This window comes from Suncus etruscus, chromosome 18 (assembly GCF_024139225.1).
Source record: "Suncus etruscus isolate mSunEtr1 chromosome 18, mSunEtr1.pri.cur, whole genome shotgun sequence".
In the NCBI taxonomy this organism is placed as follows: Eukaryota; Metazoa; Chordata; class Mammalia; order Eulipotyphla; family Soricidae; genus Suncus; species Suncus etruscus.
Genome location: NC_064865.1, coordinates 18,255,950 through 18,268,022, shown reverse-complemented (window position 1 = coordinate 18,268,022; position 12,073 = coordinate 18,255,950). Strand labels below are relative to the sequence as shown.

The following is a 12,073-nucleotide window of genomic DNA, read 5'->3' as shown; positions in this document are numbered from 1 at the left end:
CCCTTTGAATCTCTGCAATATCTGTAGTGATCTCCCTCTTTTCTTTTCTTTTTTTTTTTGGTTTTTGGGCCACACCCGGTAATGCTCAGGGGTTACTCCTGGCTATGCGCTCAGAAGTTGCTCCTGGCTTGGGGGACCATATGGGACACCGGGGGATCGAACCGCGGTCCATCCAAGGCTAGCGCAGGCAAGGCAGGCACCTTACCTCTAGCGCCACCGCCCGACCCCTGATCTCCCCCTTTTCATTTTTAAGAGGTGTTATCAAGTTTCTCTCTTTTGCTTTGTGAGTTTTGCCAATGGTCTATCAATCTTATTTATTTTTTCAAAGAACCAACTTCTGCTTTCGTTGATCTTTCGGATTGTTTTTTGGGTTTCCATTTCATTGATTTCTGCTCTCAGCTTTGTTATTTCCTTCTGTCTCCCTATTTTTAGTTTCTTTTGTTGTTCATTTTCTAATTCTATAAGCTGCATCATTAAGCTATTCATGTATGCTCCTTCCTTCTTTCCTGATGTGTGCTTGCAAAGCTATAAATTTTCCTCTCAGTACCGCTTTTGCTGTATCCCATAGGTTCTGATAGTTTGTGTTTTCATTGTCGTTTTTTCCAGGAAATTTTTGATTTCTTCTTTGATTTCATCTCGGACCCACTGGTTGTTCAGTAGTAGACTGTTTAATTTCCAGGGGTTAAATTTTTTCTTCTGTGTCCCTTTGTAGTTCACATCTAATTTCAGAGCCTGTGGTCAGCAAAGGTAACCTGCAAAATTTCTATCTTCTTGATTTTTATGGAGGTATGTTTTATGTGCCAGCATGTGGTCTATCCTGGAGAATGACCCGTGTACGTTGGAAAAGAATGTGTATCCAGGTTTCTGAGGATGGAGTGTCCTATATATATCTACTAGGCCTCTTTCTTCCATTTGTCTTTTCAGGTCTAGTATATTTTTGTTGGGTTTCCATTTGCTTGACCTATCAAGTGTTGAGAAGCCTGTGTTGAGGTCTCCCACAATTATTGTGTTATTATGGATATCCTTTTTCAGATTTGTCAACAATTGTAATAAATACTTTGCTGGTCCCTCATTGGGTGCTTATATGTTTAGGAGAGTGATTTCTTCAGGAGAGTGATTTCTTCCTGCTGTACATATCCCTTGATTAGTACATAATATCCATCTTTGTCCCTTACAACTTTTCTGAGTATAAAGTTTATGTCATCTGATATTAGTATGGCCACCCCTGCTTTTTTAAGGGTGTTGTTTGCTTGAATGATTTTCCTCCAGCCTTTGATTTTGAGTCTATGTTTATTCTGACTATTCAGATGTGTTTCTTGTAGGCAGCAGAAGGTTGGCTTCAGTTTTTTGATCCATTTCACCACTCTGTGCCTCTTAACGGGTGCATTTAGTCCATTGACATTTAGAGAAATAATTGTCATGGGATTTATTGCCATCTTTGTGTAGAAGTTTGGTGTGTTTTTTGTTCTGTCTTTAGAATAGATCTTTCAGTTTTTTAAGGCTGGTTTTGAGTCTGTAAAGTTTTTTATAGTTGATTTTGATTTTGTTTTTCCATTTATTTGTTTATTTTGAATGTTTTTTTCATCACCAGTTTGACGTTAGTCTCCTTTTCTTTTTCTTCCTCTCTGTTCTTTTCCTCCAGCCCTATTCTGATCATCCTAATTCTTTGTTTTAACCTTGTTCCCTTTCCATTTTGGGTGTAGTGGTTTGCCCTATGTGTCACTGCCCCATTCCCCCATCTGTGAGCTTTCTACTTACTAGAACATTGAGGGAATTTCCAGAATTATTATGTGCAGGACTAGAAATTTAAACCCAATTATTTTAAATATTATACTCATTTCAGTTTCTTAATACTTGTGTTCTACATTAGTATTTTTATTGAAAGCTTGTGATAAAATTCTTTGCTTTAGAAATAGATCTTTTTTTATCTTTATTTTGTTTGTTTTTGGGCCACAACCTGGCATCACTTCGGGGTTACTCATGGCTCTGTACTCAGGAATCACTCCTGCCAGGCTCAGAGACCATCTGGAATGCCGGGGATCAAACATGGGTTCGTTGCGTGCCAGGCAAACACTTTACCTGCTGTGCTATCGTATCGTTTTTGATTATTCACTGATTTGGGGTAGAATACATCAATGGTATACACCATTTATTTATTTATTTATTTATTTATTTATTTATTTATTTATTTATTTATTTTGGGGTTACTTCTGGCTATGTGCTCAGAATGGTTTCTGGCTGGGGGGAACATATGGGATGCCGGGATCGAACCCAGGGTGAGCCACGTGCAAGGCAAAGGCCCTACTGCTGTGCTATCATTCTGGCCCTGGTATACATATTTTAAATTCTAAATTGGAAATACTTTATGGGACAAGATTTGCATTTGTTTCTACTTCATATTATTATTTGGTAGAAGTTTGGATCACTTTTGATCCCTTCCTTTGTGGGACCTCAGTTTTTCTACCTTGAAATTTGAGCAGAGTTGGACTCTATAGTTAACCAACTATTTATTGCTCAGAGTGAGGTGCTGCCAGGGATATGGGATGGAAATTATGAGACCAGGAAAGCTCTGGGTATACTGGCATGGATAGGCCTCCTCATTCTGATTTCTCTGCTACTGTCAGCATTTTGTCAAGGCACCTCTGAACAAATATGTATCTTGTCATATGTATTTTCTAGATAACAGCAGCTTTTTCCTATGTTTATTTGCATGTATGTGCTTCTGTGGAGATTTCTCACATCTTCCTGCATGTCCAGCAAAAAAATCTTGTTTGTTGATATTCACCCAGTATTTTGCTATGTAGTGTAATGAATGGAAGGCACTCGAACATTCTGGAAGTATAGCCCACAATTTCACTTTACACTTAAATAATTTATTGATTTTAATACTTAAAATATACTTTATACTTAAATTATATATATATATATATTTTTTTTTTGTTTGTTTTTTGTTTTTTGGGGCCACACCCGGCAGTGCTCAGAGGTTACTCCTGGCTGTCTGCTCAGAAATAGCTCCTGGCAGGCACGGGGGACCATATGGGACATCGGGATTCGAACTGACCACCTTAGGTCCTGGATCGGCTGCTTGCAAGGCAAACGCCACTGTGCTATCTCTCTGGGCCCTTAAATTATAATTTTATATTGTTAAATTATAATTATATATGAGTATGCTCTATATTGGTTATGGTATCACATCACTCCAAAGTCTGCTATGTAATGATAGTAACTAGTTGGTTGCATAATTAAAAAATATAGTACCAACATTCTTGATTCATATAGCATGGCATATTCATATAGAATTCTACTCAGTACTAATCATAGATTGAACAGGTAAATGTCATAAACATAATGAGAAGTAAAGGACCTGATGAGAGGAAAGAATATATTTTATTAAAAATGAATATATTCCATATTATGAATCTGTTTACATAATGCTGAGAAACAGGACAAACTAATTTAAGACTGCATATGTGGGGCCGGAGAGATAGCATGGAGGTGTAGGGCGTTTGCCTTTCATGCAGAAGGACGGTAGTTCGAATACCGGCATCCCATATGGTCCCTGAGCCTGCCAGGAGTAGCCCCTCAGTGCTGCCAGGTGTGATCCCAAAACCAAAAATAAATAAATAAATAAAGACTGCATATGTAAGGGCTGGAGAGATAGCATAGCAGTAGGGAGTTTGCCTTGCTGCTTGCAGCCGACCCAGGACGGACAGGGCATCCCATATGGTTCCCTCAAGCTTGTCAGGAGCGATTTCTGAGTGCAGAGCCAAGAGTAACCCCTGAGCACCCTGGGGTGTGACCCAAAAACAAACAAAAACAAAAACAAAGACTGCCTATTTTGGGCAAAGGAGAGAGCTCTGTTTCTAAAAGCATGCATTTATGAAGCTGCAAGATCTAACTCTAGTAACAAGTTCCCCAGCTTGGTCTGAAACCCATCAGAAATGTCAGATTCAGGCTTACCAGATATCATCAGAAAATGTCCCCTGGTACCCTAGACATTGCTGCAAAGCCTAAATTTTAATAAGAAAACCGTGGATCTGGGGGACATCACATTGGCGCCCAGGATTAAACCCGGGTTCTCAAACTTTTTAAACAGGGCCAGTTCACTGTTCCTCAGACCTTTGGAGGGCTGGACTATAGTTTAAAAAAAGATTCAACAGATTCCTATGCACACTGAACATATCTTATTTTGAAGTAAAAAGAAAAAAAAACACCCAAATGGGAACAAACATAATATTTAAAATGAAGAACAAGTAAAGTTAAACCAACAAATGATTCAGTATTTTGATAGGAATTATGTGCTTGCTTTTGGTGGGCCATAATTTGAGGACCCCTGCCCGAGACTGAGAGGAGGGGATGCACAGATCCCACACATGCACACAGCGGGCTCAGGACAAGTTGGCTGCTAAGCAGGACAGGAATTGGCAGCAGAAACACTCAGTGGCCACATAAATGTCCTTGATGGGCCACAGTTTGAGTTTTGAGGACTCCTGGATTAAACCATGGTTGAGTAAGGGCAACTAGTTACCTTACTCCCTGTACTATGTCTCTTGCTCTATTTTGAATATCATTTGGACATTATGGAACCATTGTGAGGTTTCAGGGAATTGATAGTTTATATGGTTAATGTGGATGCTTTAATTATGGATATTGCTTTTAATTCAAAATCCTTGCATTTGTAGTTCTTGGAAAGTTGCTACTTCTTTTTCCGCCTTTTCATGGGATGAAGGTAATGTTCCAGAGTGAAACTCACTGATTAGAGGTAGAATAGAGTTGAATTCTATAGTTTAGTTTCCTTCCTTTTTTCTTTTTCCTTTCCTTTCCTTTCCTTTCCTTTCCTTTCCTTTCCTTTCCTTTCCTTTCCTTTCCTTTCCTTTCCTTTCCTTTCCTTTCCTTTCCTTTCCTTTCCTTTCCTTTCCTTTCCTTTCCTTTCCTTTCCTTTCCTTTCCTTTTCCTTTTCCTTTTCCTTTTCCTTTTCCTTTTCCTTTCCTTTCCTTTCCTTTCCTTTCCTTTCCTTTCCTTTCCTTTCCTTTCCTTTCCTTTCCTTTCCTTTCCTTTCCTTTCCTTTCCTTTCCTTTCCTTTCCTCTTTCCTTTCCTTTCCTCTTTCCTTTCCTTTTCCTTTTCCTTTTTTCCCCTTTTTTCTTCCCCCCCTCCCCTCCCCTCCCCTCCCCCTTCCTCTCCTCACCTCTCCTCTCCTCCTTTCCCCTTCCCTCTTTCTCCTCCCTCCCTTCTTCCCTGGTGCTCTCTCTCTCACCTCTCTCCCTCCCTCCCTCCCTCCCTCCCTTCTGCTCTCTCTCTCGGTCCCTTCCTCCCTGGTGCTTTTTGAGGAATTTAAAGTTTTTATTTTGTTTTGTATTGTTTTTTTTTTTTTTTTTTTGGTTTTTGGGCCACACCCGGTGGTGCTCAGGGGTTACTCCTGGCTGTCTGCTCAGAAATAGCTCCTGGCAGGCACGGGGGACCATATGGGACACCGGGATTCGAACCAACCATCTTTGGTCCTGGATCGGCTGCTTGCAAGGCAAACGCCGCTATGCTAACTCTCCGGGCCCCTTGTTTTGTTTTTTGTTTATTTAGTTTTGGGTCCACACCTGTGGTGCTCAGGAATCACTTCCAGTGGTGCTCAGGGGACTAAATGGGATGCTAGAGATCAAGCCTGGGTTGGATACATGCAAGGCAAACACTCTCCTTGCTGTACTATCTCTCTGTCCCCATGAGTTTAGAGTTTTGATTCACAAGTAAATTCATAAGTATAGATATATATATTCTGTGCATATATATTATGGCTCATTAGAATGAGAATATCTCAGGGAAATACTATATAGCTGCTAACTCGCTCCAGTCAGCCTCCTCACTTATAGAGTACCTACTGTATGCACAGATGTCAGCAGGAATGAGGACCCATGTTCCTAGTCAGTGATGGTTGTGAAGAGCCTTACAGAGAACTATTATAGACATAAGCATAGATACTTCTCTGGAGAGGTGCCCTTATGGGTAGATTTCTTTCTTTGTCTTTTTTTGTTTTGCTTTGTTTTTGGGTCACACCAGCAGCGCTCAGGGGTTACTCCTGGTTCTACACTCAGAAATCGCTCCTGGCAGGCTTGGGGGACTATATGGGATGCCAGGATTCAAACCACCATCCTCTGCATGAAAGCCAAATGCCCTACCTCCATGCTATCTCTCTGGCCCTCTTTGTCTTTTTCATTTTTTTTTTTTTTTTTTTTTGTTTTTGCGTCACACTTGGCAAGGTTCAGAAGTCAATCCTGGCTGCCAATTTAGGAATTACTTCTGGAGGACTCAGGGACTATATGGGATGCCAGGAATTGAATTCCGGTTGGTGGTGTCTAAAGCAAGAACGTATCCTGTTGTGCTATCACTCCAGCCCTGTGGATGGGTGGATTTCTAAGGAATGTTTGGAGCCTGATTGGGGAAGGGAGGAGTATAGTGGAGATCAGACAGTTCTTTGGGGACTAGGGAGATACAGTGAAAGAATCTGGGCATGGAGGCAATGAGGAAGGGAAAGGGCATGTTGAATCAGACCAGACAAATGGGTTTATTGGCCTTTAGTCATAGACAGGGCTTCTAAAAAGCCTGGTGTCAGGTAAACAGTTATCATTTTATGAGAGCAGGTTAGAAATGCAGATTTTTTTTCCCAAGAAGTTTTAGAATTTGTTTTTGGGATATACCCAGCGGTGCTCAGGGGTTATTTCTGACCCAGTGCTCAGAAATTGCTCCTGCAGGCTCGGGGGATCATATGGGATGCTGGGGATTAAACCCGTGTCAGCCTTGTGCAAGGCAAATGTTCTACTACTGTGCTATCTCTCCGGCCCCAGAAATTCAGCTATTTGGATCCTGCCTCAGATCTTCCTTTCAGGCTGGACTTTAAACATCTTGGGTACTGGGGGTGTGGAAGCAATCTGAGCTCTTTATGTAGAAGAGCCTGGTAGAAGCTGGGATAATTGGAGAGGCAAAGGGGACCTAATTGTGAAGTGTTTTTGTGAATGTGGCAGATAGGATAATTTGCTGGAAATGGGTTTTCTCAGACTTCAGAGGATTAAAAAACTAGTAGACAAGCTGAGTGAGCAGCTGTGTTTTGCTCTGTGACCTGCCAATAGTCAGGGATGGTGGGAGAACTTGTTGCCTCCCATCTTCAAGTAAATATCTTCTGCCACCAGCAAAACTTCATGTTAGTGAAGTTTTTTTTTTTTTTTTTGGTTTTTCAGCCACACCCTTTTGATGCTCAGGGGTTACTCCTGGCTAAGAGCTCAGAAATTGTCCCTGGCTTGAGGGGACCATATGGGATGCTGGGGGATCGAACTGCGGTCCTTCCTTGGCTAGCGCTTGCAAGGCAGACATCTTACCTCTAGCGCCACCTCACCGGCCCCCATGTTAGTGAACTTGCATGAAAACCTTTTCAGTCTCTTCTTCTCTGGGGGGAAGAAGGGCCCATAGCCTGCAATACTCAGGAGTTGCTCCTGACTGCATTCAGAAATTACTCTTGACAGTGCTCTAGGGACCCTAAGGAATGCCAGGGGTCAAACCCGGTCCACCACATGCCAGTCAAGTGCCCTTCTTGCTGTACTATCACTTTGGCCCCTCTGTCTCCTTTCTGAGACAAACTTTTCTACCTCCTTATCCAAGAATGAGAGCATTGAAAGGGTAAAGTGGCACAGCCAGGGCCCAGAATCTTGAAAGGCTGGGCTTTGTTAGAGAGCAGAGTCAGAGCTTCTGTTCTCAGGATCATCAGCTACTGGCAAGTTGAATCAAGTGTGGTACATTCCAGTGCCATATGTTTATGTTTACATGGGTTGAGGCAGAACCTTTTGCTATCTGAATTTTTAAGGTTTTTTTTTTTTTTTTTTTATCCTATTTTGTCTTACAGATTCATAGGACTCCAGAACCTTCAAGCTGTGGTTAATAAGATGGTTCCTGAAATGACTGGGACAGACACTTTGCATGCCAGTTGAAGAGTGTTTCAAACTTTTTCAATACACAATTTTACAAGAAGATAGATTCATTCCCTATGCACAGTTGAAGAGGTTTGCAACTGATGAAAATAAACTTAAAAACCAGATGGAACAACTTGCCACCACTGGGCTCAGGAGCCCTAGAAGAAAAATACATCACTAATGACCAATTTTCCATATGGTCTTCATGGGTAAAGAAAGTTTGCAAAAAGAAGAAAAAAAAAATTGCGTAGATCAAGCCTCATACATACCTCTCCAGCTTAAAGACGGAATTTAGAAGGTGACAGAGAAGTGTGATTTTGAGCACTGCTTGTGGGGGATCATGCAGCGTTTTTGCACTTTATTTTTCAGTGGGATTGGTGATTCAGACATTGTAAACTACTGAAAAGGCACTCTCACCCTGTGATTCAGACTGGAGGAGAGTGGTATGATGGGACTTGTTTGAACAGTGAACTTATTTCTTTGCCTTTTTCACTTAACTATTCAAGAACTTTAAATTTATTATTTCTCTTTTCTTTTTCTGTATCTGTAGATTAAAATCTGAAAGTGGCAGTTTTAACGGATAGTTTACAAAATAAAAATCCTGGAGAAGCCAAGCAAAGCAGCTTTTCCTAGGTCCATAGGGGTGATTGGAAACAGTCTTTGAGTGTGAAAAGGAAAGCACCCATGAGTCAGATCTAATTCTTCCCTGCCAATGGGGCAAAATTCAACTCTGGCCTCTTACATTTTCATTTTAAAGGATTCTTTTCCTTGTTGAGTCCAAGAAAACTTGCATATAAGAGGAAGGTTACTTAATTAACTTACTTAAATGAGATTAATTTTGTCCTTGAAGTTGGAAAACATAGGTGATTATTAGGAACAGGAAGGGAAGAAGTGACTAGGAAGAAAGAAGACAAGTAGAATCTTACAGTGTGATTTTATTTGTCAGCAAGAAGATTTAGGGTTCACCTCAGGCAAACACTGGTACCAATTTCAATTCTTTAGAACATTTGGCTCTGTTTAGCAAAGGGGCTTTTTCTTTGCTTCTATGGCATTAATGGTTCCTAGAGCCTGTGGAAGGACAGTCAGAAGGGGGCCTGCTTCTCTCTGAGGACAAGGCAACCTGCTAGGAAACCAGATTGGACTCTGATGGGGAAAGTTTCTGGTTTTGAAGGGTGGGGACGTCTTTGTTTTTCTTCCTAAAATTTGACTGCTGTTTGCACAAACTCTTGTCTCTCTTGCACAGTTTGTGTGCCTTTTTCTCTTTATGCAATCTTTCTCAGCTTTAGCAGTAGAGATTGGTCTAGTTGAGAAAACATGCCAGAGGGTAACTTCTGAGGGAAGATGTTCCTGTGTATATGTCTCAATTTCTAAACTTTTGAAGAGTAATATCCAGCTTGAGGGAGTCTTAAAGCCTTAAGTTACTTGAAATCTATATATTTGCAACCCTTTGTCTCTGGAATCATATCAACTAAACTGGAATCTCAGGCTGAATGAGAATAACCAAGCTGAATAAGCAGAAGGCGGCTTTTTTGATGGACACTAACAATGCTCTTTTTCCAAAGGGTTAGCCCATTCTTCCTCTAAGGACTTGAAAATAAAAATGGACCCCACCTTTTTTTTTTTTTAAAGCATTACCTTTTCTTAGCTGCTTGCCATCATCTTTTATAGAGGAATTTTTTCACTATGCATTTGGTGAATCTTTATAAAATCCTGACCTAATTAAAATAGTGTCAGTCTTAAAATCAAAGTGGATTGGGGTGCAGGAGGACGCAAGCCAACAGCAAAAAAAAGATCTACCAATGAGAGAAATTGGTTTAAACTTTTCAACATTCAACATTACTCTATAAGTCAAACATTTCATCTGGGAAAAGTATGTATGCAGCTGTGGAACATGGGCCAGTCCTTTGTAGCGACTCTAACATCCTTTGCCTCTCCTGGAAGGGGCGCGTGCCCAAGAGCGAAAAGGAGAAGCCAGTATGCCGGAGGCGCTACTATGAGGAGGGCTGGCTGGCTACAGGCAATGGTCGAGGAGTTGTGGGAGTGACTTTCACCTCCAGTCACTGCCGCAGGGACAGGAACACACCACAGAGAATCAACTTCAACCTTCGGGGCCATAATAGTGAGGTGAGTTGAGGCCCTTTCTCTTTTGTGTCTGGTTACTACCTGAAGTGGCAATTTTGAGTGTACACCATCCAGTTGCTCTCCACCAATCCTCCTCCTTCCTCTCCTCCTCCACCTCCTTTGTCTCTTCTTACTCCTCCTCTGTGGATTCAGTTTCTTCGACTTGATGCAGAGTGAGTCTTTGCAAACTGTTAACATTGTCTTTCTTGTGGGAATGTGCTCCCAGTGGCTGGTGTCCTCTGGTTGGTGTCATTTCTCTCAGGCCTGCTTAGTTCTCTTTTCCCAGTGTGGGACACTGAAGCAGCTTTGGGACCAGAGTAGGAGCTGGAATCACCGTGTTTCTGTCATCCCGGGTGATGACCCTGTGTCACAGTGGCAGTAAAAATAATGACCTGATGTTTTCTTCCTTTTCACAATTAAAGAGCCCTCATGGTGGTGAGGTATACACTGGGCTATGTTTTGTGTACGTTGGGGGAGAACAGAGCAATTAATTGGACGGAGATGATAGAAGTTACTGTGGACAGGAGATTTTTTTTGGAGGGGGGCACACCCAATGACACTCGGGGATTATTTCTGGCTATGTGTTCAAAAATCACTTCTGGCTTGGGGGACCCTATGGGATGCTGGAGGATTGAACCGTGGTCTGCCCTAGAGTGCAAGGCAAATGCCCTATTGCTGTGCCACCACTCCAGCCCCTAAACCAGGAGTCTCAAACCCAATTTACCTGGGGGCCGCAGGAGGTAAAGTCGGGGTGAGGCAGGGCCGCATTAGGGATTTCGCTTACCGAATATTCGCAATAAAAAAATCGCATTAGTAAGAAAAAAAATCGCATTAAACATTTGCATACCCCGAACGGAACTGCTCAGGGTATGCGAATGTTTAGTGCGATTTTTTTTCTTACTAATGCGATTTTTTTTTTTTTTTTTTGGTTTTTGGTTTTTGGGCCACACCCGGCGTTGCTCAGTGGTTACTCCTGGCTGTCTACTCAGAAATAGCTCCTGGAAGGCACAGGGGACTATATGGGACACCAGGATTCGAACCAACCACCTTAGGTCCTGGATTGGCTGATTGCAAGGCAAACACTGCTGTGCTATCTCTCCGGGCCCACTAGTTGATTTTTATTGCTATTATTCTTTAAGTGAATAATCGCGAATACTGCGATATTTGAAGGCCGGCCGCGGACCACAAAATGTTGTATGGAGGGCCGCCAACGCAAACGGTCCGTGGGCCGAGAGTTTGAGACCCCTGCCCTAGACAGTAGTTTTCTAATTGGCATTTCTTGGATGTATTATTTTGCTTTATTTTGTTTTTTTGGGCCACACCCATTTGATTCTCAGTGGTTACTCCTGGCTAAGCACTCAGAAATTGCCCCTGGCTTGGGGGAACCATATGGACGCCAGGGGATAGAACCACGATCCTTCCTTGGCTAGCGCTTGCAAGGCAGACACCTTACCTCTAGCGCCACCCCACTGGCCCCTCTTAGTTGTATTTTATTGAGATTATTATGCTCTGTATATGCGTAGATTTCTCTGGACTTCTAAAATCTAAATAGTGTCATTATCTTTCCTGTCTTGGTGTAGGTGGAGATGAGCCATTCTTTTTTGCCCCAGCTACACAACTATCCCAGTGTTGTTGGATCAGAATATTGCTTAATCAGGGGTCTCAAACTCAATTTACCTGGGGGCCGCAGGAGGCAAAGTCAGGGTGATCCTTGAGTGCAAAGTCAGTAGTAAGCCATAAGCATTGGGGGTGTGACCCAAACAACTAAAACAAAACAAAAAAAGATTCCTCTAGGGCAGGGCCACAAAATGTTGTACAGAGGGCCGCAAACAGCCCGAGGGTCGCGAGTTTGAGACCCGTGGAACTTAACTCATTATTTAGTGTTTACATTAGTTAAATCATGTCAAGGTTGTGCTCAGATGAGTCATTTAGGTTGTTATGATTATACTTTCTTTGTTAGTCAGTCTTCTTCCCCTTGTGATAAAAAAAAAAAATTTTTTTTTTT

At 41.9% G+C, this 12,073-nt stretch overlaps 1 protein-coding gene across 2 annotated transcripts in view; it reads left to right on the top strand.

Annotated features, from left to right (window-relative positions):
* Nucleotides 1-12,073, top strand: part of TULP4 (TUB like protein 4) — a 186,105-nt gene that overhangs the window by 32,933 nt on the left and 141,099 nt on the right. For both annotated transcript variants that reach the window (XM_049765315.1, XM_049765314.1), the window contains exon 2: nucleotides 7,881-10,071. In XM_049765315.1, the coding sequence (XP_049621272.1) occupies nucleotides 9,820-10,071 (252 nt within the window). In that variant the 5' untranslated portion in view covers nucleotides 7,881-9,819. The remainder of the gene's footprint in view (nucleotides 1-7,880; nucleotides 10,072-12,073) is intronic.